The sequence below is a fragment of the Oryctolagus cuniculus genome, chromosome 1, assembly GCF_964237555.1.
Source record: "Oryctolagus cuniculus chromosome 1, mOryCun1.1, whole genome shotgun sequence".
Taxonomy (NCBI): Eukaryota; Metazoa; Chordata; class Mammalia; order Lagomorpha; family Leporidae; genus Oryctolagus; species Oryctolagus cuniculus.
Window position 1 is genome coordinate 235,620,639 of NC_091432.1, and position 27,534 is coordinate 235,648,172.

General features: G+C 67.8%; 2 protein-coding genes across 21 annotated transcripts in view; both read right to left on the reverse strand.

Moving 5' to 3' along the window:
- Window positions 1-12,089, reverse strand: part of SARDH (sarcosine dehydrogenase) — a 45,242-nt gene extending 33,153 nt beyond the window's left edge. The window contains exons 1-11 of one of the 10 annotated variants that reach the window (XM_070066663.1): window positions 11,979-12,089; window positions 11,392-11,440; window positions 9,967-10,300; window positions 9,069-9,247; window positions 8,424-8,603; window positions 7,985-8,108; window positions 7,145-7,245; window positions 2,829-2,933; window positions 1,981-2,110; window positions 401-487; window positions 153-243 (exon numbers count right to left, since the gene is read on the reverse strand). In XM_070066663.1, coding sequence (XP_069922764.1) covers window positions 153-243; window positions 401-487; window positions 1,981-2,110; window positions 2,829-2,933; window positions 7,145-7,245; window positions 7,985-8,108; window positions 8,424-8,603; window positions 9,069-9,247; window positions 9,967-10,270 — 1,301 coding nt within the window. In that variant the 5' untranslated portion in view covers window positions 10,271-10,300; window positions 11,392-11,440; window positions 11,979-12,089. Of the gene's footprint in view, window positions 1-152; window positions 244-400; window positions 488-1,980; window positions 2,111-2,828; window positions 2,934-7,144; window positions 7,246-7,984; window positions 8,109-8,423; window positions 8,604-9,068; window positions 9,248-9,966; window positions 10,316-11,391; window positions 11,444-11,572; window positions 11,616-11,643; window positions 11,740-11,978 lie in introns of those variants that run through there. The other 9 variants (XM_070066644.1, XM_070066666.1, XM_070066647.1 and 6 more) reach the window with 9 other exon arrangements.
- Window positions 12,090-22,232: 10,143 nt separating this feature from the next.
- VAV2 (vav guanine nucleotide exchange factor 2) overlaps window positions 22,233-27,534 on the reverse strand; it is a 122,753-nt gene continuing 117,451 nt past the window's right edge. For all 11 annotated transcript variants that reach the window (XM_070058783.1, XM_070058771.1, XM_070058774.1 and 8 more), the window contains one exon: window positions 22,233-23,696. In XM_070058783.1, the coding sequence (XP_069914884.1) occupies window positions 23,649-23,696 (48 nt within the window). In that variant the 3' untranslated portion in view covers window positions 22,233-23,648. The remainder of the gene's footprint in view (window positions 23,697-27,534) is intronic.

Sequence of the window (27,534 nt, forward strand, 5' to 3'; positions counted from 1 at the left end):
CCCTCATCACTGCCCCCAGGACGGTCAGGGCGGCCCCTGGGACGTGAGACCCCGGAACCCGGACACGGCCGGGGACCTGCCCCTCGGCAGGGAAAGCTGTTTCCTACGTGACCTCCCCCTGCCCGCCCGTGCCCGCGCCGGCGCGCACTCGCCTGATGTCGTAGCCGTACATGTCCTTCTCGGGGCGCCCGTGGACGACCCAGTGAGCCAGCTCCTGCCCACAGCCGCCGCCCAGCATCATTCCTGGCAGGAGCGGAACCGCAGGTCACCGCGCCCGACTCCACGCCCTCCCCACCCACCCAGCCCCTCCCGTCCCTGCCCCCCGGGCTCGTGCCCCCACCCCGAGACCTCTGAGACCGAGCGCCTGGCGTGGGGTGGTGCCGGCGACGCCTGGGCTCACCTGCGCTGTTGAAGCCGCAGCCCAGGAAGAAGCCACGGAGCTCAGGGGCCTCCCCCATCAGGGGCTTGTGGTCCGGCGTGAAGGACTCTGGGGGCAGGGGAGCAGTGCTGGGCGGGTCTGTCCACACCTCCCAGGCCCTGCCCACCCAGGTCCCAGCACCACGCCGCCTCCTCCAAGGAGCCCTCCCTGATTGATCCTTCCCAATCTCCCTGAACTTCCAGAACCACCATTCCCCCAGGCCTGGCAAACAGCCCAGCAAACACAGGTTCTGGGGCCGGTGCTGTGGCGCAGCCGGTTAAACCGCCACCTGCAGCGCCAGCATCCTGGGCGGGCGCAGGCTCGAGTCCCAGCTGCTCCACTTCCGACCCAGCTCCCTGTTAATGTGCCTGGGAAGGTGGAGGACGGCCCAAGTGCCGGGGCCCTGCACCCACGTGGGAGACCCGGAGGAAACTGGCTTCGGTCTGGCCCAGCTCTGGCTGTTGCAGCCGTTTGGGGAGCAAACCATCAGGTAAAATTCTCTCTCTCTGTCTCTCTCTCTTCCCTCCCTCTCTCTCCGTAACTCTGCCTTTCAAATAAAGAAATCTTTAAAAACAATTAAGTTACTGGCGAGTGTTCGTCAAATGACTGAATGACCAGAAGCCTCCACAGAGGGGATGAGGCCTCCTACTTCCTTCAGCGGCCAGAGCTCCACGGGAGAGCGGCCCCGGGCATGACCACCAGCAGCCAGACCTGAGAGCCTTAACATGAGGGGACCCGCGTGGTTCTACTGGAAACGCCACAGGTGTGGCCCCCGGCACCCGCGACCACACGCGCCTAGCCCCACCGCCTGGCACCGCTCGACCCTGCTGGGGGCCCGCCCACCACGGCCTCCCTGAGCACCTCCCCACGGGGCTGCGGGCAGCTGCTGGCCCCTGAGCAGCAGCGTGGACAGCCGCTAATGCGGGAGCCAACGCAGGCGGCTTCGGGCTGAGCTGGCAGCGCGGGACGCCCGGCTCAGGGTCCACGGCTGCAGCCCTGCTTCTCAGGACCCCCTGCTGCACGACTCAGCCCCTGCACCGTCGCTGGGACACGGCCCGGGGGGCAGCCCCCCTCAGCTCCTCTTTCCTGGAGTCCAGCAAGGAGGCCCAGGGCTGGGTGCTGGGTGCTGGGTACCACGGCCACAGGCCAGGGCGAGGCCAGCGGCTGGGGTCCTGGCTAAGGCAGGGCTCTCGGGGGGTAGGGGCTGAGGCGGAAGTGGGGGCTCCACCCGCCCGAGAGCGGCATGGGGTAAGGCTTGGCAGGGCTGGGCCAGGGCAGGGGTGAAGAGCGCAGGCCGGCTGGAGCCAGGGCAGGGGTGAAGAGCGCAGGCCGGCTGGAGCCAGGGCAGGGGTGAAGAGCACAGGCTGGCTGGAGCCGGCGGCGAGGAGCCCAGCCTGGGGCCAGCCCCACCCTGGCTAAGCTGCAGGAAGGGGGAGAGGCCACTGCCAGTGCCCAGGGCTGTACACCCAGGTGTCTGGGAGCCGAGGGCCGGGCCAGCACAGGCCGGCCCCCCTGCCAAGGAGCCGGGGACGCCCCGGGCAGCCTCCGGCCCCTGCACTCACCGGGGCCGCACACGGTGGACTTGATGCCCGTCTTCTCCAGTGCGGGCACCCGGCGCACGGCGCCGTCGATGTGCTGGGCGAACACGTCCCAGTCCAGGTCGAAGAGGCCGAAGGCAAACTTGTCCGACACCTGCCGAGCCAGGGAGGGGCGGGGTGTGTCCTCCAGCCGCCCCGTGGTGGTGGCCCCGACCAGGTCACAGGAGCCGGAGCGCTGGGTGGCCACCGGGGGCTCCGCGCAGCCCAGCGGAAGACCCTCTCTGCTCCCTCCCAGCCGGGCCCAGCCCCACCGACTGCCTCCCCCGCCCCAGGCTCGCCCCTGCCGGCTGTTCCGCTGACCGTGCCCTCTGGCCTGAGTGCACCAGGCCCGCCCCACTGGGCTGCAGCCCATCCTGTCCACCCGGGGCCGAGGGCGCCCTCGGCTCCAGTCCCTGGGCTGATTTTCAGCCTGGTCGCCGCCCCCATGTCCCTCGCCCCACCACCAAAACACCCCCACCAGGCAGGGGCTCTCACGCTATTCTCGGTCTCCCCAAAGCGAAGCCCAAGGTAGCCAGCCGGTCACCCAACCCGCGGACCCAGTGCCCGGCCCCCGCACGGCCTGCAGAGGCTCCAGGACGCATGTCCACGGCTTGCTGAGGACGCCCCGTCCGTGTGCGTTTCCAAAGTCTTCGCTGCAGCTCCGTTCTCCTCGAACGTTCTGGGACCTTCCCAGCAACAGCCCTGGGCACAGCGGGACCCCACGGCCGCCCCCTCGCGGCCTCCCTGTCCACGCCTGCAGGCAGAGGCCCCCCAGCGCGGGCTCGGGAGGGAGGCCCCGCCCCCAGGCCCCGTGCCCCGCCCCGCGGTCTCACCTGCTCGCAGAAGATGGGGTTGGTCTCGTAGCCGCCCACGGACAGCGCGTCGCCCTGGAGCCGCAGGTAGACGGAGGCGTCGTGGTCACGCACGTTGGGCATGTTCTGCAAGAAAGGGCGGAGCGGCCTCGGGTCGGCCAGGGCTGGGCCCCCTCCCCAGGGCGCCTTCGCGTCATCGCGGGCCCCGGGCCTGCCCCGAGGCCCCTAAGACGACAGCAACGGGGCGATGGAGGAAGAACCGGGGCGCCCCACAAAGAGAGGGGGGCCAGGGAGAAGGACACGCAGTGGGGGAGCGGCGGGGGGCGGAGTTGTGCGGGGCCCCGCCCCCAGCCCCGCCCTGGAAGCCTCCTGGGCCCCTCGCCGCTGAGTGGGATACCGCGCATGCGCTCTCCGGTCCCCTGCACCGCTGTGTCTGCGGAGGGAACAGCTGAGGGGGCCCCCATTTGGGGTCAGTCGCAGGGGTCCCCGCAGCCGACTCAGAAAACAGCTGGCGCGTGACCTCCCTGCGGGTGGACCGCGGCGCGGCTCTCGAGAGGACTGGGAATTAGACGTGACGTCACGTGACGTGGCTGCCGCAACTGCCGCTCGGCAGAGGGGCGGGTCAGGCCCAGCGCGACGCCCGGGGGTCGCCCATCCAGAGAGGGAGAGGCCGGAGGTGGAGGTCCAGAGTCCCTGGGCCGAAGGTCACGCTGGGCAGGCCGTCCCCGTGAGGACGAGAGGGGACCCGGGAGAGCGGGGGCCACGCGCTGCCCTGGGCCCCGCCTGGAGGAGGCGGCCTTGGAGGCCGCGGGCGCGGGAGCCCCTGGATCCGGAGGCGGCCCCGCGCGTGCGGGGCGGGAGGGGCAGAGGGGGTGAGACGTCCGCTGGCGGAAGAATCGGGTGGAGCAAAGAATGTTCTGGAAGGGCAGTGGCGGGCCGGACCCAGCGACAGGTGGAGGGGGCGCGAGGCTTCTCTCTCCCTCTTTCTTTCTCCCTCTTTCTCCCCCCTCCCTCTCCCTCCCTCCCTCTCCCCCCCTTCTCTCTCTCTGTCTCTCTCTCCGCGGCAGCGGGTGGGAGAGGGAGAACTGAAGCCGCCCCCGTTCCCAGACTGCGCGAGCCTGCGGCTGGGAGAAGACGTTGACTGACGCGTGTCCGGGACCCGATCCAGAGCGTGCGAGACCCTCGGGGACCCGCACAGGCCGGGCTCTGCCAGACGTTTCTCCAGAGCAGGCGGACCCGGGACCACCGAGCTCGGGCAGAGACGCTGGGCACCGCTGGTCGGCAGGGGAACGCGCCCCCGGCCCCCGGGCCGGCTGGGGCCACAGGACCGCCTGCCGCCAGCCAGAGCGGGCCGGACGCAGCAGGTGCGCCGCCAGCCGTGTAACACGCGTCCACACAAGCGTGTGCTGAGGGCCCGGGGCAGCGCTGGCGACGCCCAAAGGAGAGAGAGCGGCTCAGAGGGTGTGGGTGGAAGATGGCCCCGGGCCGTGGAGTCTGCCTGCCCGGGGGGGCCCAGCGCCACACGGAGGAGCGGCCGCGGGCCCCGGGAGGCGACCGCAGCGCACAGAGCCCCGAGGGCCTGGGGCTGGGGGTGCAGGGAGAGGGCGGTGGCTGGCTGGGGCCTTCAGAAATGCCGTGGCCTTGTGTAGACGGGGCAGTGTACACAGGTGGCGCTGTGTAGACGAGGCTGGGGGTAGCCGTGTGACGGGTGGGTAGGTAAATGGGTAAATAATTACAGGTAGCTGTAGGGGTAGCCGTGATCGGTGTGACAGCCGATGGGTAATGGTAGATGGTAGGAGCTGATGGCTAGATTGGGTGATGGAGTGCACACACGCACACACACACACACACGTGCCGTGCACACACACAGCAGTTACATAGGAAACAGAGCAGGAGGTAGAACCCCGTTACCAACTCCGGGAAGAGGGAAGCCGGTCCTGTGCCCTGCTCGGGAGTTACAGTGTTGCCACGGCCACAGCCACAGCAGGGCAAACACTGACTCCGATTTAGCCATGTACCGGTAGGTGAACAGGGGACGCTGCCCTGGGAGAAGTGCGCGGGATGTGCGGCCCCCGCCTCATCCGGGAGCAGGAGACCCCGCGCCCGCCGTCTGCAGACCTGGCGTGGGCGCGTCGGTGCCGGGGGCTTGTCCGGCGGGGACCCAGGGCACAGTGCCCGCACCCCCTGCTGTGAACCCTGAGCCAGGACCACGCAGGCTCCCGGAGTGGGGCAACGGGGACCCCTGGTGGCCAGGGCCAGCGTCACTGCCCTCTGCGCGTGGGCCCTGCTGCCCAGGTCTCTGCCCCTGACCTCAGCCTACGCCTGCCGTGGGCGTCTCCTGCCTGCTCGCACATCGAGTCCCCAGCACCCACGCGTGCCAGTTCCTTCACGCTGTCCTCTCGGCCAGCGCTGGGTGGTAGACAGTAATGGCCCATCGTGCAGGAAAATAAAATGGGTTTGGGGCCAGCTGTGCAATGGCGGGCAGGCCAGGGGGACGTGAGGCATGGGGCAGCACCCCGCCCACCCACTTCCCCGGATACTGAGGCCCCCGGGGGGGAGGGGTGAGCCCGGGGCCCCCCAGGAAAGGCGAGCCTGAGGCCTGTGTCCGGCAGCAGGAGGCAACCGAGCACAGGGAGCTTCCCGAGTGTTGGGGACAGGCCCCTGGATACGGGACACGCCCCAACACAGGGTAGCTCCTTCGCTGGCCTGCCAAGGGGTCCGGCCAGGGGCAGGGCGGGTCAGGGCCAGAGCCTCTCCCCCACACTCAGACCCTCTGTCTCGGGAAGGGCTGGCTTCCTGGAGCCCCACGTGACCAGCAGGTGGCCGGGAGCTGCTGGGACCTGGTCCTCAGCCCCCACACCCTGTCTGGCCTCCTTCAGTCTCCCAGCTCCTGGGGCTGGTGGCTGTGTCCTCGTGCTCCAGGACCTGGGGCACGTAGGGACCCCACTGGCTTTGTAAGCAGCACCCCCAGTCTGTCTGACGGGGACATTCACAAGGGGCAGCTGCAGGGGCCAGGGCCGACTGCCCTTCCTGGAAGGGCCCCTCAGGGTCAGGAGGCGTGGGGGGGCCGGGCAGAGGGAGGCCTCCCTCCTCCCAGCAGTTCCACTGGCCCCTCCTGCCCACCCTCCTAGAGCCCACTATGGCCGGAGGGCGACCCCTGGTGGCCACCTGGGGGAGTGAGTCTCGGCACTCAGCTCTGTTCTGCACACCTAACCCAGCACGTGGCACCTCCTCTGACTGATGCAGACTGTGCGCCCACAGAAGGGGCCCAGGTCCTGCCACCCTGCCACCACGCTGGCTCATGCAGTGGCCAAGGGAAGCCACCAGACCCTCTCTGCTGGGACCAGACCCTAAACAAAGGCGGTCAGGGGAGTCTCGCGCTCGGCTCTCTGACCCGCCGTGCCCTGTGTAAGCCCCTCTCCATCATGATCCAGACGCCTGTGCTGGGGGTCCCTGCAGCCCCCGGTGCCGCCGACACCTGTCGGGGACTGCCTGCTCACCGTCCACGCTCCCACCAGCTCCATGCCCATGTGGGTGAGCACCACGTCTCCACTGCACCCCGGTCCCCAGAACAGGTTCCGCGTCCCACGGAGGAGGGGGACTGGATGGGGGGCGGAGGGGTGTGCGGGTGGCAGGAGGAGGAGAAACAGGTGAGGACGTGCACAGGTGCAGGGAGGGTGAAGGAAGTGGGCAAGATGGGAGGGTGGAGGAAGTGAGTGGGGGGGTCCACGCCCAGGAGAGATGAGAAGGGCCCGGGGTGGGGGCATGGAGAGGGAGTGGAAGGGCAGGGAACAGATGTGTGGGTGGGTGGCCAGCCGGGGGCAGGGGTGAGGGGGACCCCTCACCATCCAGCTGGACGGTGGACGGGGGCATCATGGAGCTGCCAGTCACCAGGTGGGGGAGCAGAGTAGGGCAGGCCAGGAGGCCCGGCCCCCCGGTGCCAGCAGGTGCACTGGGCCCTCAGCCTCCCCTGGCAGGGCCCCCGGAATCCGCACGCTGCATGACAGGCAGGCGGGGCCTCTCTGGGGGCAAGCACCCAGGGTCCCCTGAAACGCCTAGGCACAGCGGGGGGCGGGGCTAGACCAGCTACCACGATGCAGGGCGGGCCCACTGTGGCTCAGGCATCGGTGAGAAGCCACGCCCCCGAAGCCAAGGCGGCCAGCACCGCAGGGCGGGGTGAAACCTGTGCCACCTCACGGAATCCTCACAGCACCCAGAAACCCCGCGTGTCCCGGTCCCCATCTCACAGCGACAGGCTCGGGCACCGAGGGAGCCCAGGAACCCACCTGCTTGTGCCCAGGCTGTGCCCTCCCCCGCCCACCCAGGCGCCCACCCACCTGGATGCCCTCGATGTGCTCCGTGACGACATAGGCGTGCTGCATGGCCACCAGTGGGACCTTGACCCCCGCCATGCGGCCCACGGCGCTGGCCCACACCCCTGCGGGCACAGCACGGGCCGCTCAGCTCTGCCGCACCTGGGAGCTACCTCCAGGTGGGCCTCGGGTGCCTCTGCAGAGTCCACCGCAGGGACCCCTGCCCACCACTGCCCCCACAGTCCACCACGGGAACCCCACCCACCACTGCCCCCACAGTCCACCACGGGGAACCCCGCCCACCACCGCCCCCACAGTCCACCACAGGGAACCCCCGCCCACCACTGCCCCCACAGTCCACCACGGGGAACCCCGCCCACCACTGCCCCCACAGTCCACCACGGGGAACCCCGCCCACCACTGCCCCCACAGTCCACCACGGGGAACCCTGCCCACCACTGCCCCCACAGTCCACCACGGGGAACCCTGCCCACCACTGCCCCCACAGTCCATCACGGGGAACCCTGCCCACCACTGCCCCCACAGTCCACCACAGGGAACCCCACCCACCACAGTCCACAGTCTACCATGGAGAACCCCGCCCACCACTGCCCCCACAGTCCACCACAGGGAACCCCGCCCACCACCGCCCCCACAGTCCACCACAGGGAACCCCCGCCCACCACTGCCCCCACAGTCCACCACGGGGACCCCCGCCCCCTACTGCCCCTCAGAGTCCAGCACAGGGACCCCTGCCCCTCACAGTCCACCATGGGGACCCCTACCCACCACTTCCCAGCACAGGGACCCCCACCCACCGTCCTCCCCCACCACCCAGCACAAGGACTGCCCCCGCCATCCCACCTGCACAGTTGACCACGCACGGCGTCTGGATGGAACCGTGCTCCGTCTCTACGGCCGCAACCCGCCGCACCCCGAAGTCATCCGTCCGCACGCGGATGCCCGTCACGGGGCAGTTCTCGATGACCTGGGGCAGAGCGGCAGCTGCTTCTCGAGCCGTGGGCCGCCTGCCGCCCACCAGCGCCTCCACCCGGGCAGGGGCCCAGCAGGACGTGCCGGGTGCTAGATGGGCGAGGCGTGCGGCGGACGCTGGAGACCGCGGCGAGACGCCCGACTCTTGCTTATTTGGGTCTCGTCTATGCAGTTAGGTGTGAGACACGGGCCTTGACGGGAAGGAAGCTGGACAGGCGCGCGTGGGGCGGCTCCAGAGGCCCCACAGCAGGCGGGGGGCACGGGCGGCGCCTGCTCACCGGCCTCGCCCTGGGGCCAGCCCTGGTGGTACCTGTGCTCCCCGGGCAGTGGCCGCCCTGGCGAGGGTGGTGCAAGTGCCAGCTGGGTCCATGGTGCCGTCGTGGGGCACGTACAGGGTTCCGCAGATGTCATCCACGTTCATGAGTGGGTACAGGGCCTTGGTCTCCGCGGGGCTCAGCACGTGGGACTCCACGCCGTAGGCCTTGCCCAGCTGGAGGGGAGGGAACGCACTGACCCCTGCCTGCTCCCGGCAGCCCCCAGGCTGGGGAGCCCCGGGATCCGCCCAGCACGGGGCCAGAAGCCGCGAGGACTAGGGCCAGTGGCCAGCAGTGTCCACTGCCCCAGAGAAACGAACATGGGTTCCCGCAGGTCCCTGGTCAGCTGTCAGGCCTGCTCCCTGGGAGTGACCCGCCAAGCTCTTGGATAGGCCACGCCCCTTCACGTTGATAGGCTCACAGCCAGCCAATCAAGTGCCCCTGGGCGTGGCCCACCAGGACAGGTTCCGCCTGCTAACCCAGGAGGAGAGCCAATCAGATTCTCCGGCGGCTCTGAGTGAAGAGCAGCACAGCCAACAAGGGGCAGCCTGCCCAGGCTCCTCCCCCGCCCTTGCTGTTCTCCGCTCTCGCTGCCAGGGGCGCCCCAGCGCCCTGAGACCCATCGCAGGGGGCGCACCCACCGACATGAGCCGCTTGTACTCGTCCAGGCGCTGCCGGCTGGACGCGATGAAGAGGCCCCCGTTCTGGATCCAGCCCGTGTGCAGCCCGGTCTCCTCGGGCAGTTCTAGGCTGACCACTCGCCGCGTGTGCGCCAGCAGCTCCACCTCCACGTCGCTGGGCCGCAGCTGCCACAGCAGGCCTGGCCACGAGGGGGCGCCCGCCGTCAGCCCACCCGGCCAGAAAACCCCGGGGCCGAGCCGGGCGCTCGGTGGACCCGGCTTGGGCAGCTGTGAGGGCAACGGTGCCAAAGCCACGGCTGAGGAGCACCCCTGCTGTGAGCCAAGCCCGGCGGGTCCTGGCCCCCAGACCCACCCGGAGAGGCAGGCGGGGTTGTTTGCAGGTGGTGCACGGGTGCCCCAAACAGCCAGTGGTCAAGGCCACAGGGCAGAGCCTCGGGGCTGGACACCACCCAGGAGCCTAGTCCACGTTCCTGCTCTCAAATGCTTCCCTGGTCAGCAGCAGAGACTGGAGACCGGGGGTGGGAGATGTGGCCAGCGTGACACTGAGCGAGAGGCCATGGGAGCCAGAGGAGGCAGGGGCTGTGTGTGCAGGGGCCGGCTCGGTCCAGCTCTCAGGAACCAGCTCTGAGCCCAGGGACAGCCCCCTGCTCACTAGGGAGCCGCCAGGCTGGGGGAGGGCTTGCACCACAGCGTGGTTGAGCTGGACAGGAGGTCAGGAGGCCAGCCCCACACACACGGGGGGCACAGGTCTGCAGCACCCGGGATGGCCCCCTCCTTCCACTCCCCTTGGACGCCCCCGACCCTGGCAGCTCTGGCCAGGGAAGGGCTGCCCGCCCCCGGAGCCGACAACTGGCTGGGCTCCCAGCCCCCCGAGTCCCTGCCTGCCTCCAGCCCCTACCTGCCGTGTGCCAGGTGGTCCCCGACGTCAGCCGGTCTCGCTCCAGCAGCACGGCCCCGCCCACGCCCTGCTTGGCCAGGTGGTACAGGGTCTGGCAGCCCAGGCTGCCCCCACCGATGACCACGACATTGGCTGTGCTGGGCAGGGGCCGGCTAGGGCCTCGCGCCTCCCCCGAGGGGCTGGGGGCCTCCTTCAGGGTCCGCTGGTATGGCACGTTCTTCTCGGCCGTGGGGCCAGCTGCGCCGGTCAGGGTCCGGCGAGGGCACGTGGCAGCCACGCGCAAGGCTCTGCTCAGGGCGGCCATGCGGGCTCGGGGCCTCAGCACCACGGGGAGCTGGGGGCAGCAGGGCTGGGTGGGTGTTAGGGAGAAAACAGGCCTCCTCCTGCTGCTGCCCACCGCCCGCACACATGGGGAGGGGGCTTGGGGCCAGGGGCCAGGGGAAAAGAGGAGAAGGCAGGGCTGGCTGCCGTCTGGAGGGAGACCCAGGATGTGGGGGGGGGGCAGAGCGGGGAGGACAGAGGACCAGGGGTCTCGCAGGGAGTCTGTGGAGGAGGCTGTCGAGGGCAGGGCATCCCCAGCAGCCCTGGGCGGGGTGGGGGCCAGGCAGCTGTGACGCGGGGTCAGTGCGGGGGAGAGCCCTGGCGTTGCCGGGTGGTGATGGACAGGGGGCAGCGGCCACAGCACAGGAGCTGTGCCCAGGGCGGGACTCACGGGCGAACACAGGAGAGCCAGGGGGTGAGGGGGTGAGCACTGGGTGACAGCCCCAGGGTGGGGGCGGCAGCCCTGGGTCAGGCCCCCGACCCTCAAGCCTGGCTCTGGCTGCCCCCCGGGGAGCTGCCCCCTCCACCCCTCTCCTGGGACCCAAGGCAGAGGAGCCCTGTGGCAGGGGCGGGGCTCGGACAGGGAGCCACCTCCGCCTGCGCCCTCCGCCCCCCACCCCCACGAGAGGGAAGGGCGCCTCTCAGGCATGGTGGGGGCAGCAGCTGATCCTGGGGCTGCTCAGGGCCGCAGCAGCTGTGCGGATGCCGATGCCTGCTCAGGTTAGCGACAGTCCAGGTGCCCCGCCCGGCCCCGGTGAGCGCTGTGTGCTAAGCCCCCGCAGCTGCATGGGGCAGGCCTGAACCTTGTCTCCAGGTTACACTCGGGGCGGGGGGGCAAGACACGGACAGGTCCCTCGAGCCGGCCAGGGTCACAGGGCTCCCGGCCACCCGGGGCTGGTGTTGGGGGGCGGGGGAGATGGGACCCACGACTAACCCCCCCACCCGCACCTGTGGACACGGCCGACCCTTTGCTGGGCACAGACCTCTGTCCTAGGCGCCGAGGCTATGGGGGGCGCCCCAGCTCTCAGGCTGGCCAGGGAGGCGGGGGGCGCGGAGGAAGGGGCAGGAGGGGTAGCAGGAGCCCCCGTCACCCCAGGGGCGTACCTCGGGTCCTTGAGGGCCTCAGTCTCCCCGGAGCCGCAGAGATGGGGTCCTGCTGGAGGATGGTGGGCCCCGACGTCACCAAGGGAGGTCCTCCCAGACCTGCCCCCGCCCCACCACGCGGAGCTGCCCAGGGCCCGGCCTCCCGCTGGCCGTGCTGCGGGCCTCGGAAGCTGCCACACACCCCTTTGCCACCCGGGCCCACGGGACAGCTGGTGCCACCCCCCCCCCAGAAGCAGCTGCCTCAACATATACCTGCTGGCCTGGCCGGCAGCTCCGCCTGCTCTGAGTCAGCCTCCCAGGGGCCGGGGGCAGGGGCAGAGGGCAGGGGGCAGGGGGCAGGGCTGGGTCAAGGACAGGCCTTGAGCAACCACCTCACCTCCAGGGCAGGGGGCAGGGGCGCCCCCTCTGCAGGCTGCAGGAAGATGTGGGGGGCGCGCGAGGAAGGCGCTCGGTGGAGGGCAGCCCACCCAGCCAGATGGCTCCTGAAGCCCCGGCAGAGTGGAGGCCCCAGGCAGAGCCAGCCCGGCCCAAACCCCGCCCACCAGGGAGGCCCCGGGCCTGCCCCTCCAGGAGGAGGGGGGGCGTACCTCCAGTGGCCACAGCAGCCCTCCGACGGACGGACGGACAGACGGACGGACGGACAGATGGACGGTGCAGTCACAAACACTGTTGGTCTGCAGCAGCCGCTCGCCAGAACCAGACGGCCCCTGCCCCGCCCCCATCCCGCCCCTGCCCCTGCCCAGGCCCCTGCCCTAGTCTCCGCCCAGATTGAGGGCGGGGAGGCACCGCCCACCACCACAGGCTCGGGGCCAGCCGGCCAGCCGCCAAGTGGGCAGCTCCCAGGGCGGCAGAGCCAGGCCGTGAACTCAGCCCCACCGGGGTGAACCCGTGCACCCCACATGCCCACACCTGCCCGGGGCTCCCCACAAGCTTAGCACAGGCCCTGTGGGCGGAAGCTGCCCGGGAGGCAGCAGCCTTGGGCCAGAGCCCCGCCGCGGCACTTGGCCCCCGGTGAGGGCCTGCTGGCAGTCGCCCCTGTTGTCAGCCCCTGGGCTGGGCTGCTGTCCACCCTCCCAGCCAGGGGAGCGCCCGGGGCCCTCCCCGCCTGCCCGACCCCCAGGGGCAGGGGTTCCTTTCCCGGAGGGACTGCTGGGGCACCAAGGTCCACAGCGGGAACCCGGCCCCCCTCGGGCCACCCAGCGTGCGGGGAGCAGTCAGACCAGGTGTGTGGTTTGCCGGCCCCTGCCAGGGCACTTTGCCCAGCACAGGAAGAAGTCGACGCCCGGAGGAGGCTGGAGGGAGTGAGCACGGTGCCGGCGGCCATCTGCAGAGTCAGCACGGGCTCTAACCCTGACCCGCCCTCCTGCCTGCCGGCCGGGGAGCCGGGAGACAGCCACGCACCCGGAGCTGGGCCGGCCCCAGCCCCGCCCACTGCGGCCCTCCAGGGTCTGAAGGGGCAGAGCCGGGGTCCACGCGGCCTGGTCCAGCCTCCCGAGACTGGGCTGCACCCGCTGGCGCAGGAGGAGGAGTGGGTTACAAGGCCCAAGAAGGGGCGTGGCCCCTCCTCCCCCGAGCCCTGGGGTGCATGGATGAGGGCCGCAGGGTCACGGCAACCCCGGGCAGCGGCCGGGCAGCCCGAACCTCTCCTGGGCCGGAACCACAGGACAGGCAGCAGCTGCGGCCGCGCGCTCCGCACAGGCGCGGACTCTGGACGCGGCGGTGCTGCAGGGCCAGCCTGGCTGCGGCTCGGCGTGCCGGGCTTTGCGCCTGCGCAGGCCTGCGAGAGGTGGGGCGCGGTCTCCCCCGGGTGCTGGGGGCACAGCCCAGGAGGCGGCCAGGCTCTGGCCACGGAGGCCGGGACGGAGTGCAGCTGCCGACCTGCAGGGCCTCGGGCCGGTCTCGGCGCCGCCCCCTTAGCAAGGATCAGTGCCTCCCTCTGCGGGGTGGGGGCTTCATGGGGGCTTGGCAGATTCCTTGGGTGTCACTGCACTCGCCTTCAAAAGAAAGCCGTGGTGCGGACGGCGGTCACGGGGCACCCCAGGCTCTGGGGGGAGGGGCCACCCGCAGGACCCCAGCCCTCCCCAGTCCCCGGCCCCGCGGCTGAGTAGGATCTGTGATGGACCTGCCTGTGTGCGCTCACGGCCGGGACACACCAGAGCTGCCTGGCACTGCCCCCGCTAGCCAGACCGGCTCCTACTGCAGGCCTGGCCAGCCATCCACACCCACCCACTGGCCAGGCGTCCGGGGTGGATGGAGGGGTCCCCAGGTCTCTGCCTGGGCAGCCGTGCAGAGAGAGGTGCTGGGGACACCAAGTCCCAGCACTGCAGTGACCCGGCCAGTGACCCCGGTGTCCTGGGAGCAGTGGGCGGGAGCACCCGGGGGCAGGCACCGTGCTCTGTACATAACGCGTCCACTCAGGTGAGCCGGGGACACCGCTTGCTGCCCATTGCAGAGATGAGAAAACTGAGGTAGGACACAGACCCCAGCAACTCGCAGGCCAGGGAAGTTCCAGAAAATTCTCCAGTGCTGAATTTATACTGCCAAGATTTTATTTCCCAATAAGAAGTCAATCTTTTAAAAATAATTATTTTATTTATTTGCAAAGCACAGTTGCACAGAGGGAGAGACAGAGACAGAGAGAGAGGTCTTCCATCCGCTGGTTCATTCCCCAAATGGCTGCAACGGCCGGAGCTGGGTCAGGCTGAAGTCAGGGGCCGGAGCTTCCTCTGGGTCTCCCAGGCGGGTGCAGGGGCCCAAGCACTTGGGCCATCTTCCACTGCTTTCCCAGGCCACAGCAGAGAGCTGGGTGGGAGGTGGAGCAGCCGGGACTCGAGCCATGACCCACATGGTGATTGACCCCACACGCCACAGCGCCAGCCCTCTGGACAAGAACCTTAAAGTCAGCCCACTGCCGTCAGTGGCTCCCTGGCTGGGTGGAGATGGGACGCGCACGTCCCCAGCTGCCCGCTGGGTCAGCACTGGCGCCTCCTGAGCAGCAGTGGGCGTCTCCTGGCCTGATGCCAACGCACAGAGGGCAGGTGGACGCCGGCACTGCGGCGCTGACCGGCTGAAGCCTGCCCCAGCCAGGCAAGGACGGTCTGTAGCCACGGGACTTCCCAGCTTCCCTGGAAAAGCGGGGCCGCATCTGGTGGGTCGCGGTCCCCACCCCGCCCGTTTACACCCCCTACTGGCCTCTGGGAGCTGGGCCGGCGTGCAGCTGACCAGGACACACAGGTGCTGCCCACCGCACCACACTCCCGGGGGACAAGTGCCTCGGGCTGGGAAGCCAGGCAGCCGTGGCCTAGTGGCACACGGAGGGCAGGGGTTGGGCAGTGCTGTCTTTGGGGCATAGGATTTGGTGCCCTCGGGGGGCTCAGGTGAGGGTCGCCGGTCACCTCTGGCAGGTGGTGGGTCAGCCCTGGAAGAGGGAGGGTCGGCAGGAAACACTGCCCCTGGTGGTCACTCCTGGGTACTACACCCAGGCCTGCTCGGTCCTGGGGCTCTCTCTCCAGGCGCCGGCCATTCCTGGGGGCAGCTCCTCCCCCAACAGCGGGCGCGCTCAGCCCAAGGCCAGCAGCTGTGCGAGCAGTCGGCGCTGCCCTGGGCTGGTTTGTGGGCCTGGTCTTCCCAGGGAGCCGGCCTTGCTCCTCACCCACAGGGGAGCTTCAAAAATTCAGTAAAAAGTAAAATTAAAAGAGAAGCTGACTTTTGGTGCAAAACAACTAAAAATGGGGAGGGGGGAGAGGGCAGAGCCATGTGGGAGACCTGGATGAAGCTCCAGGCTCCTGACTTTGGCCTGGCCCAGCTCTGACCGTTTCAGCCATCTGGGAAGTAACCAGTGGATGGAAGATCTCTCTCTCCCTCTCTCTCTCTCTCTGTCTCTCTCTCTCTCTGTCTCCCTGTCTCTCTGTAACTCTTTAAATAAATAACTAAATCTTTTTCTTAAAATTATTTATTTTCATTTTATTTGAAAGGGAGAGAGGGAGAGAGAGAGATCTATGTGTCGGTTCACTCCCCAGACGCTCAGAGCAGCCAGGGTGGGAGCCCAGAGCTCCGTCCGGGTCTCCCATGCGGGTGGCAGGGGCCCAGGCACCTGAGCCGGCACCTGCTGCCGCCCAGGGCGTGCATCTGCAGGGAGCTGGTCAGGAGGTGGAGCCGGGACTCAAACCAGGAGCCCTGGCATGGACGGGTGCCCCAGGTGGTCTCGCCTGCGATTCCTGCCCGGGGAAAATCGCCTTTTAAAGGGGCCACGGAAAACGCTGCCTGGAAAAGCGGAGCTTTGGCCGGAGGAACAACTTCGTCCCGGCCAAAGTCAGGGAGGAGACTGTGCCGGGGTCCCTGTGCCGGGGCGGCCGGGGCGGCCTCGCACCTGAAGTCAGGCAGCTCTGACCCCCGTGACAGTCCCGTGCAGTCCTGTGACAGTCCCGTGCAGTCCCACTTGGTGGCTGTGTAGCCTGCAGCCGTGGGGAGGCCCCATGTCTTCGCTGCGATTTGCGGGTGAATCGATGGTGAGGAGAGAAGCGAGTCCGTGACGGAGTAAACTCCAGACACTGAGGTGCAGCCCACGCCCAGCAGGAAGCCGTCCCCACCGGAGAGGCGTGGACCACGCAGGACACAGGCTCGCCCACACGCAGTGCCACGGCAGCCACCGACTGCCCTCCCGCTGACAGAAACACATCACACGCGTGAACACACGGTGCTGCCTGTGCACGGCGTAGCTTTCTGATCAGTGTACACGTGTCCGATCCAGGCACACGTGTCTGATCCATGTACACATGCCTGATCCATGTGCAGGTGTCTGATCCATGCACACGTGTCTGATCCATGTACCTGTGTCTGATCCATGTATATGTGTCTGATCCGTGTATACGTGTCTGATCCAGGAACACATGCCTGATCCGTGTGCACGTGTCTGATCTGTGTACGTGTGTCTGATCTGTGTACACACAACGACTCCCACAATCAAGCCAATTAGCACACTATCGCTTAGCAGAGCCATCTCTTTCTTGGGCTGAGAATTTTTTTTTAAATTTTTTTCTTAACTTGTTTCTTCTTTTTATTTTTATTTATTTATTGCTTGATTTTTAGATTATATTTATTTCTTTGAGAGTCAGAGTTTCAGAGAGAGAGAGAGGAGAGGTCTTCCATCCGCTGGTTCACTCCCCAGATGGCTGCAGCAGCTGGAGCGGGAGCCGGGAGCCAGGAGCTTCTTCCAGGTCCCCCACGCGGGTGCGGGGGCCCAAGGGCCTGGGCCGTCCTCCACCTTCCCAGGCCACAGCGGGGAGCCGGGTCGTCTAGAGCCACACCCCAGCCCCCCGATTCTTCCTGCAGCTGTGTCTGCCGGGCTGCACTGCAGACCCCCCCCCCCCCGCCTCCAAGTTCCAACCAAGAACCGGGTGTCGGCAGAAGGGGCCAGCACTTCCCCGCACTCCAAGCCCCCGGCTCTGGGCAGCCGGTTCCCAGGCAACTCCCGGAAGCTGCTGGACCCCGGCCCCTCCTCCTGGGCCAGGGCCGGCCCCTGCTGCTCGCGCAGCGTGGAGGTGGGGGGAGGCGCGGGCAGCCCCACGGCCCCTGCAGGCGCTCCCCGCCGATCAGCACCAGCACGCCGGGCTCTCCTGGGCGCCCGAGGTTCCTGCGTGGCCACTGCCCCCACTCGGGGCCGAGGGTGTGGGCGGAGCCTCCGGGACGTTGGTCTTTCCTACTTCAGGGAGCGGCGACAGCCCCGCCTCCTGCTGAGGCATCCAGCTGTGAGCTCCAGGTGCAGAGCCGCCCCCGCGGCCACGATGTCCCGCGAGCCCAAGCTCAGGGTGGCGGCAGGGTCAGCTCCTCCCGGAGGCCCTGGGGAGGCCCTGTCGCAGCCCCTGCCCGGCAACCGCGGCTTGCTGGCCGCCGAGGTGCATGGGTGCCCCGGTCACTCGCCTGCCACCCTGGATTGCACCTGCTGCAGGGACCTGCCCCTAAGCAAGGCCAGGCGCACAGGAGGCGGGGTTGGGGCGTCAAATCCGAGTGACGCGACTCCACCGTCACTCGCCCTCGGCAAGTTTGCTTGTTCTCCCCACCGGCCTGGACACGAGCCGGGCAGTGCCTCTGCTGCCCCCTGGTGGTGGCAGTGGGGACCCTGTGCGGGGTGGGAGCGGGATTTGCCCCTGGCATTGTTGGGGAGGCGCTGGGACCCTGCCCCTTAGACTTGTTAGACTTGGCGCCGTGGGTGTGCCCCAGGTTGTCTCCTTACTGCCCACCCGGCCAAGCTTTCCCAGCGGGGCGAACCAGCCTGCCCTCCGAGCTGGGGCCGGCTCGGGGGTGGGGTTCCCGGCTGTTGCCAGCAGAGGGAGACAGCGATCCTCCCACAGAGGCACCAGAGCCCCCTCCCCTGCTGGCAGGCCTGGAGGTGGCGCCCAGGCCACGACCCCAGGGATGCAGGCAGCTCCTAAAAGCCGGAAAATGCAAGGGCTCGGATTTGCCCCGAGCTCCGAACTCCAGGAAGGAGCGCAGCTCTGCTGACCGTAAACAGCAGGGCCAGACCTACGCCCGGAATGTGGAGCCTGCAGAAACTCCCGCAGGGCGAGTGGGTGTGGCTCGGAGCCGCTTCCTCCCTGTGTGCTCCGCTGGGAGAACCAAGGTCCACCTTCAAACCCCTGGAGGCAGAAGTCGAGCGCTTCGTCGGGAGAGAGGTCTTGCACCTGCTGGTCCACTCCCCAAATGGCTGCAACAGCCAGAGCTGGGCCAGGAGCTCCCTCGGGGTCTCCCACGCAGGTGCAGGGGCCCAAGCACTTGGGCCATCCTCCACTGCTTTCCCAGGCCACAGCAGGGAGCTGGATCGGAAGTGGGGCAGCCGGGACTCAAACCGGCGCCCCTATGGGATGCCAGCACTGCAGGTGGTGGCTTTGCCTGCTACACCACAGCACCAGCCCCTCCCAGCTGTTCTGTAGGCACTCAGGGCCAGGTTTCAATGCGGGTTGGCCCGCTGCCTCCTCCCTCTGACAGCCTGCAAGGCTCCGGCACACCCGGTGCCCCCACATCTGCTAGCATCTGGGCACTGGGGCCCCGCAGAGCCTGCGGCTGTGGCTCTGCTGCCGGCAGAGTGGGAACCCGGGTCCCAGCCCCGAGATCGCCCTGGGCTGAGCTCCGGGGTCTGCTGTGACGGGGACCCCCTCGGGGGCCGAGGGTGCGGGTGGAGCCAAGCTGGGCCGAGCCCCCAGGTCTGCTGTGTTCCCTGGCTCCACCCACACTCGCCTCCCACTCGGCCTTCCAGGGTCCGTACTGGGGGCCGGGGCTGCAGAGGGGCCGTGCCTGGCCCCCAGGCTCATGCGCTGGAACTGGCCTAGACCTCGTCCGTCTCCCCGTGGGCTCCCAGGTGAGCAATCAAGACCCTGGACTGCAGCAACGGCGTGTTCACAGGTGCATGCGAGCTTGGGGGATGCTCCACGGGGGGTATGCCGGAGTGCATCACGGGTGGGGGCGCGGACGGGGGCCGCCCACGGCTGGCTTCAGCCCTGGGAACCCTGCCCCCTGGGGCTGGGCGCCTCCCTCTGCACCGAGACCCTCCCAATGTGACGTGGTGGTGAGTCACAGCCGGGCAGGGTGGGGGGGCAGGACGGAACCAGGGCCTGGGCGGTGGGGAGGGGGCTCAGGGACTGCAAGACCCTCAAGTGCCACCCCTGGCCTCAGCACCTGGCCTCGGGCAATGCAGAGAGAAGCCTGGCAGGGCCTGGTCACTGGGCTCAGGGAGGGACATCTGCCCCGCCCCGCCCCGCCCCGCCCCGCGCTCGGTACTCTGAGCCCAGCCTTGCCCTTGCTTGGTCTCGGGCTGGTCACGCAGGACTTTGGCCGCCGTGGTGCGGGGAAGGCTGCAGAGGTCTTGGGAAGGGTCTCCTGGCCAGTCTAGCCCTGGGGAGCCCGTCCTGCTTCCTGCAGCTTCCAGAAGCCCCTACCTGGCTGGCAGCCCCCCTCCCTGGCTGGCAACCCCCCTCCCTGGCTGGCGCCCCTCCCCGGCTGGCAGCCCCCACCACTGGCGGTCCCGTCCTCCACGCTCCAGGCCACGGGCTCAGCGTGTGCGCACTGTCCACACCTTGCTGGCTTGGTCACTTCCTTCCTGATGAGACCCTCCCTCCAGGACCCCTGGTCTTTTTTTTTTTTTTTTAAGATTTCTTTATTTATTTAAAAGTCAGAGTTATACAGAGAGAGGAGAGGTAGAGAGAGAGAGAGAGGGAGAGAGAGAGGTCTTCCATCCACTGGTTCACTCCCCAATTGGCCGCAATGGCCGGAGCTGCTCTGATCCGAAGCCAGGAGCCAGGAGCTTCCTCCGTGTCTCCCACGCAGGTGCAGGGGCCCAAGGACTTGGGCCATCTTCTACTGCTTTCCCAGGCCACAGCAGAGAGTTGGATCAGAAGTGGAGCAGCCAGGACTCGAACCAGTGCCCATATGGGATGCCGGTGCTTCAGGCCAGGGCGTTAACCCGCTGTGCCACAGTGTCAGTCCCCAAGGACCCCCGGTCTTTTGCCCAAGCCCCCACACAGCCCTTTCCCACACGCCCCAAATGGCTGCAACAGCCAGGGTTGGGCCAGGCCGAAGCCAGGAGCCAGGAGCCCCATCCGGGTCTCCCACGCGGGAGCAGGAGCCATCACCTGCCGCTTCCCAGAATGCACTAGTGGGCAGCTGGGCCAGAAGCAGGTGAGCCAGGACGGGCACGGGCGCGCTGACACGGGATCGGCTGTCCCAGCTTGTGGAGGGGGCGTGGCCCTGAGACGGAGCGGCAGACCCTGAGCCTGTGCCACCAGGCTGCAGGGGGCCTCCTGGTGCCGGCCAGGCAAGTGGCAGCCACTGGGGGGTGTCCTCGCCACCGCAGGCGGCCTCCTCCAGAGCTCTGGCTTGAGCCGGGGCTCCAAGGTTTGCCCCTGGACCCTCCAGCCGCCTGGACGAGGCGGCAGTGACCCGAGTCTTCGGCGGTCCAGCCTCAGCCTCCCCACCCAAGTATGACCGCAGCCGACACTTCCGAGGACAAACGGCAGCTGCCCGCTCTGGGCAGTGACAGCAGGCGACAGGCGGTGGCTTTGCGCCTTCTCCTGGGACACGGGGACCTGAACCGACGGGCACCACCGTGTTGCCAAGCCCCATGCGTCCCTGATCCCTGACCACCCAGTCCTGCATGCAGCTATACCCCACGGCCAGCTGTCTGGGGGCTGCAGACGAGTTTGGCTCGGCGCAGCAGGAAGGGCTGGCTGGGGAGAGTGGGCGGGCCCCCGATGGTGGACACGCCCAGCCTGGCTGTGAGAAAGCCTGGGGGACAGCCCGGGGGCGGAGCCCCAGCCAGAAGCTCCTCCTGGCACATGGTCACCTGGGCCACCCCAGCAGGCAGAGGGGGGACACGGCCAGGCCAGGGTCTGGGGTGGGGACCCAGGGACTGCCGGAGACAAAGGAGCCAGGATAGGCCGGGGCTTTGGGTGGCCGCTGGCACAGCCATGCCGGTTTCTGCCTACGGAGAAGGCGCAGCGCCCATCTGCATCCAGGGAGCGCTCTGCACACTCCAGGCACGGCGGCCTCAGAGGCCGGAGCGGAGCCCACGGCCGTCAGCATCACAGGGATCCGATGCCTCGGTCCCCGGCCCTTGCTGACCAGGACGGCGTGGCTCTGACCCACTTCCCAGCAGGAAGTGATGGGGCTGCCCAGGACCTGGCCGGGGACAAGCTGGGGCAGGAGCCGGAGCCGCCACCCCCACCCCCCACCCTGTGCAGGCGCTGGAGGCCCTGGGAAGCCTCTCCTGTCCAGTCCTGCCCTCTCCTGTCCCCTGCCTGCTGCTCCTTCTCCCAGGGCCCCTGAGTCCCCCTCCCCCCCACCGCTGGCTTCCTTCGTGTGACCCAGGCTGGCTTGGCTGCTGCCTGGGGCAGTCAAGGGGAGAGCTAGGGGCTGGTCAGCGTCTGCTCCCTTCCCGGCACCCCCAGATGGGCCCCCAGTGGGGGGCAGGAGGGGCTGCCCCGACAGGCTGCAGCCAGGGCCGGGTCACGCTCCCTGACTCAGCTCTGCCCCCAGGCATTTGCACTCCCCCGATGCGTGCGGCAAAAGCGGCCGCTGCCCACGGGCTGGGTCACTCCTGCTGCTCCCGGAGCCCGTGAGAGGGGTGCAGCACGGCCGCTGGCTGCCACCCCGTGACCACGCTCTGTCTTCTAGCGACAAGAGAGAAGTGCAGGCAGCTGGGTCACTCCTTAAACAGTGCAACAGCCGGGGCCGGCCAGAGCCCTGACCAGGAACTCAGTCCTGGGACTCAGGCCGGCACCTGCTGCCTGCGGCCAGGGAGGCGGGGTTGAAGCAGCCAGCACTGGATCCCAGCGCTCTGCCACCCACCCCACCCCAGCCCGAGGGGGGCTGCGCTTTTACCTGCAGGGGACACGAGGGGGCTTCGAAATTCATGGGAAAAACCAGGCACGGAGTCTGCACCGCGTCAAGTGTTTCTCTCAACTCCATTTTCTACGAACTTTTTGAACAGAGCAGAGGAAGTGCAGGTGTTGCCTGGGGGCGGGAGGATGGGGGAGGGCTGTCCCACCGGGGCACGCCCACCTCTTCCCTGTCTCCTGCAGACCCTGAGAGGGGCTCAGGCCCCCAGGAGGGAGGAGCCGCCCCACGCCCCCAGCATCCAAGGCCCAGCCCCCCCTGCAGGAGACACCTCCGGTTTATGGGCAGTGGACAACGCGTCTGCCAGAGCCCACTGGGGCTGTCGCCGGCCGAGGGACCCCCGACCCCTGGTTCCCAAGCTGGTGTGAGCTCCCCCGGAGGGCAGCCCTCCCCCGCTGGGGACCCCCAGCGCAGAGCGAAACCGACCCCCCACACACACACACAAAGCAGGAAAATGGGCAAAACCAGGCTTTCTAAATTATTTTTTGTCAGTGTCTTTCATGATCAAGACGGCTTGTCTCGCGACGAACTAAAATATACATCCTCTTCCTGCGATTATAAAATCTCTCCTCATTATTCACAGATCGGAACAGGAGGCCTGGATGAAACCATCACAAACTGGGTTTCCCCCTTAAAAAACAAACAAGCCAAAGAAAAGACAACGAAACAGGAACCCAGCAACCGAACACGAACTGCGGAGACGGCGGCGAACGCGGGCCGAGGCGGGGTCGCCTGGCCTTCCCCCAGCTCCCGGCTCGCGGCGGGCAGCGGAGCAAGGCCCCACAAAGTGCGCGGTGCGCCCTGCACGGAGGCTTCCAGTGTGCTCCCACCCCCACCCCCGCCCTGCCGAGGTCGCCTCTGGCCCCGCCCCGGGATGCCCGGCCTGTGCGCAGCCTTGGGAGGAGCTCCCAGGTGGGCAGTGGCACCCAGACCTCGCCCAGTCCTGCTGTGCAGCTGACACAGGGAGAAGGCGGAGCCGGCGGGGGCCCAGGGCTCCCCAGACGTTCAGGCAAGGAGCTCAGAGCCGGACAGCACCGCCGGGCCCCGGCGACTCCAGGGGAGGGGAACCGGGGTCTGCTGAGGCCGCTGGAGGCCAAAGGCTGGAGAGAACAGGCGGGGCAAGCCACCCCCAAGAGCACTTCTGAGCCGGCCCCAGGCCCAGCTGGAAGGAAGCCCCAGCATGCAGGTGCAGAGGCTGGTGGGCCCTGGGGCCACCGCGTGGGGCACCTGCTGGGCAGAACGCGGGCAGCGGGGCCTGTCCAGGGCAGAACCCTGTTCCCCCGCATCCGCCTGTTCCCGGATTCCCGAGAGCTGCATCCCGGGCGGTGGGTGGGGCAGCCACACCCTGGGATGCCGGGAAGGGGCCCGGAGCACCAGTGACTGGGGTGGGGGGGCGGCAGCGGCCTGCCTGCCTGGCCAGGAGGGGAAGTTCTGGAAGCCAGAGTGACCGGAGGGTCCCCCTGCAGGCTCCCTCGTCCTCTACCCAGCACAGCTGGGCTGAGCGGAGGCCACAACAGACGGCCTGGCTCTGGTCCCGTGGGCCCCCCAGGGCGCGAGGGCCCCCTGAGAGCAGCAGGAAAATGGGCGTGGGGGCTGAGAGCACAGGGTCCCCTCTGCCGTCCCCTGGGAAAGCGTCAGTGGCGGGAACCACAGCCCAGCCAGGCTCGCGGCTGCGCCGGGCCGGCCCACGTCTCTATGTACAGGCAGCGCCTCCCCGGGCGGACGGACGCCCAGACGGCTCCCGGGCAGGGCTCTCCACACCTCCCCCGTCCCTGTGGGTGGTCGGGACTGGAAGGCCAGCGGGCATCTCCACGAGGCACGGAGTCGGCACCTCTCCCAGGACGGTCCATGGGGCTGTCCACGCTCCACCATCACTGGACACCCTCCTCTTCCACGTACGTCGAGGGGAACCATCCGACCTGAAACAGACAGCAGGGCACCGTGGCGGCAAACAGGGGACGGGGCCAGGCCGGCCACGCGCAGGGGCCCAGGGAGGAGCCACAGCCTGGGGAAACCCAGCAGCCGTGGCCAGAGAAGAGCGAAGCCCTGCAGAGGCCACGGGCACGTGACAAAGACGAGAACAAAACAGAACGACGAAGGAGACGCAGAAGCCAACCCACGGCCGCTGAAGGGCGCGGGCGAGTCTGACGTGGACGTCTAACAGGAAAGGGAGACCCCTCCACCCGCAGGCCGGGGCCAGAGCTGCTAGAAGTGAGGACACAGCGATCGAAATGAAGAGTCCCAGGGAAAGACAGCAGCGGGAGACGGCGGGGCGGGGTGGGCGGCTAGCAGGCTGGAAGACGGGCCGACGGCACGGGACACACGTGAGGCAGCGTGGGTGACGCGAGGGCCAGGGCAGGTCGTCCTCCCACCGTGAGAGAGGAGCCCTGGACAGAGTTTCTCTGCTCTCTGAGCACAGCCGTGGCTCGGGGGACCGGCTCCCAGGCCCTGGGCAGACGCCGAGAGCCGAGGACGCTAAGTCCCCGTGTGCAGTGTCACAGCGGCCGCGGCAGCCTGTGTGCGTCCTCCGGTGCACCTGACGCCGTCTCGGGATGACCTGGGCGCCCCGCAAAGGCTCACCAGTGCCGCCACGTCCACTGCCCCGGCAGGGACGCCAGTTCCCCGCAGGCGCGATTCTCTGGGTGCTGTTCATCGGGGAGGAGCCCTGGCAAATACCACCTCAACCAACTGCACCATCGCCAGGCACGCCCGGCCTGCTCACGGCCGCATTCCTGCCGCCGAGCAGCAGCCAAAGCCCAGACCGAGGGCAGGAACGCCCCTGGCCTTCACTCCCCCACACTGCCCAACCCTGCGAGACAAAGGCGGAGAAAGTCCAGGTCACAGACAGCCAGGACGAGTGAGTGATTCCTGACTCCGGACAGCACACAGCCCAGGACACAGCCCGGGACACAGCCCCAGGACACAGCCCAGGACACAGCCCAGCCCGGGACACAGCCCAGGACACAGCCCAGGACACAGCCCAGCCCAGGACACAGCCCGGGACACAGCCCAGCCCAGGACACAGCCCCAGGACACAGCCCGGGACACAGCCCGGGACACAGCCCAGCCCAGGACACAGCCCCAGGACACAGCCCGGGACACAGCCCGGGACACAGCCCAGGACACAGCCCGGGACACAGCCCAGCCCAGGACACAGCCCGGGACACAGCCCGGGACACATCTGGGACACAGCCCCGAACACAGCCCCAGGACACAGCCCAGGTCACAGCCCGGGACACAGCCCGGGACACAGCCCCAGGACACAGCCTGGGACACAGCCCGGGACACAGCCCCACAATCAAACACCCAGAAGTCCCTCTGGGACCAGCAGTGACATTTAGAAGGGACAGCAGATAGAAGAATCGTGCTAGACCCCATGGAAATGTCCCGGACCCCAGGGAAGACTTGGGGATAAGGGAATAGGATTTCTGCCAGGGTTCACCCCAAATTAGGGGGGGGAAGCACCAAAACATTTGGAAACAGGACACGCATTTGTGTATAAGGGAGGTCTTGGGTGTGGCTGAATTTGAAATTATATCAGAATTAAAAATTACAAATAGCAGGACTGGTGCTGTGGCGCAGTGGGTCAGGCCTCTGCCTGAAGCACTGGCATCCCTTATGGGTGCCGGTTCAAGTCCTGGCTGCCCCACTTCCAATCCAGCTCCCTGCTAAGGCCTGGGAAAGCAGTGGAAGAGGGCCCAAGTGCTTGGGCCCCTGCTCAGCCCCGGCTGTTGCAGCCATTTGGAGAGTGAACCAGCAATGGGAGATCTGTCTGTCTCCCTTCTCTCTCTCTCTCTGTAATTCTTTCAAACACATAAATGGTTTTTAAAAAGATACATTTTACAACACCAACATTAAATATAAAGACGCTTTTAGATCCAACAACACCTGCGAACGTACTCACTGCCGACTCACACCAGAGAACATTCTAGAGTGGGGGCCGGGCTGCACGAGTGTGGCCTTGGGCGAAGCCAGGACACGTGACCTGAGTGAGCAGACTCCAGGCCTCCGGGGTGAACACGGCAGAGCCCAGAGCCAGGACGGTGCCTGCAGAGCAGCCGGGAGAAGCGTGGGACCCCGCCCCGGGGTCCTCGCCCTGTCTGGGAATTAGGATAACTGCTCACTTAGGGCAGGCGCCAGGAAGTCGGCGCGCACCCTGCACCGTCTCAGATGCAGAAACCAGCCAAGGAAGGGTGTGCAGAGAAAAAGGATGCTGATTAACCGAAGAGCAGGCACGGAAGGCGAGCGAGGGAGCAGCAGTTAGATGAGCGACTCAGCCCCGAACGGCCTGGGAATTACACTAAACGTAAATGAGCCACACGCACCGATTCAAAGACAACGGCTTCAGGAAACCCCAAGACCCGTAAGAGACTCACTCCAAACAGGAGACAGAAAAACAGCACAGGGGAAAGTCCGCCCACAAAGCCGTAACTCAGGGAAAGCCAGCCCCATCTGACACCTGCAGGAGGACTCCAGACCAGAAGAGACGATTTCCTGAGCCGACAGCACCAGGCGGACAGGAGTTCGCCGCGAGGCTCAAAGCAGTGGTGCAGACGCCGCATCTGGGCTGGGCTCACTAATCACAGCCTCAGGTGCTTGGCGCGCCAGTGACACGGTGACACGCGGCCACCGTGTGGTCCCTGCCTGGGACTCAGAGCCCTCACCCCTGGAGGCGGATGGGCAGGAAATGGGTCAGAGCCGAGGCCCTCCAAGGGGCAGGCCCAGGCTATGGAGGCCAACCGGCACCTGCCCCTGGGCAACTTCCTGGTCGGCACTGGAGGCCAACGGACCCTCCCCCTCCACCCTCCCCCTCCACCCTCCCCCTCCACCGCCCGGTGCACCTGCCCACGGGCTTTCCACTGGTGCACACAGAGAGCTGGTGCCATCAGGTGGGTGCTGACAGAGCTGGGGCACCACCCGGGGGTCCAGATGGGGGGCTGGGCTCAAGGGGCTCAAGGGGCTCAAGGGGCTCAAGGGGCTGTGAGGTTTTCCAGAATCTTAGGGTGAGCAGGATCGTGACAGGCCCCTCCCACTTCAGAGGGCAGGACGACAGGCCCCTCCCACCCCAGAGGGTGGGGACTTGACAGGCCCCTCCCACTTCAGAGGGCAGGGACATGACAGGCCCCTCCCACCTCAGAGGGCAGGGACATGACAGGCCCCTCCCACTTCATAGGGTGGGGAAATGACAGGCCCCTCCCACTCCAGAGGGCGGGGATTTGACAGGACCCTCCTAGCTCACTCAGAGGGCGGGGACATTTCAGGCCCTTCCCACCTCATGCAGAGGGCGGGGACTTGACAGGCCCCTCCCACCTCAGAGGGTGGGGACTTGACAGGCCCCTCCCACCTCACAGGGTGGGGACTTGACAGGCTCCTCCCACCTCAGAGGGCAGGGACATGACAGGCCCCTCCCACCTCAGAGGGCAGGGACATGACAGGCCCCTCCCACCTCAGAGGGCAGGGACATGACAGGCCCCTCCTAGCTCACTCAGAGGGCAGGGACATTTCAGGCCCTTCCCACCTCATGCAGAGGGCGGGGACTTGACAGGCCCCTCCCACCTCAGAGGGTGGGGACTTGACAGGCCCCTCCTAGCTCACTCAGAGGGTGGGGACATGGCAGGCCCCTCCCACCTCATGCAGAGGGCGGGGACTTGACAGGCCCCTCCCACCTCAGAGGGTGAGAACTTGACAGGACCCTCCTTGCTCACTCAGAGGGCGGGGACATGGCAGGCCCCTCCCACCTCGCTGGGCCAGTCCTGG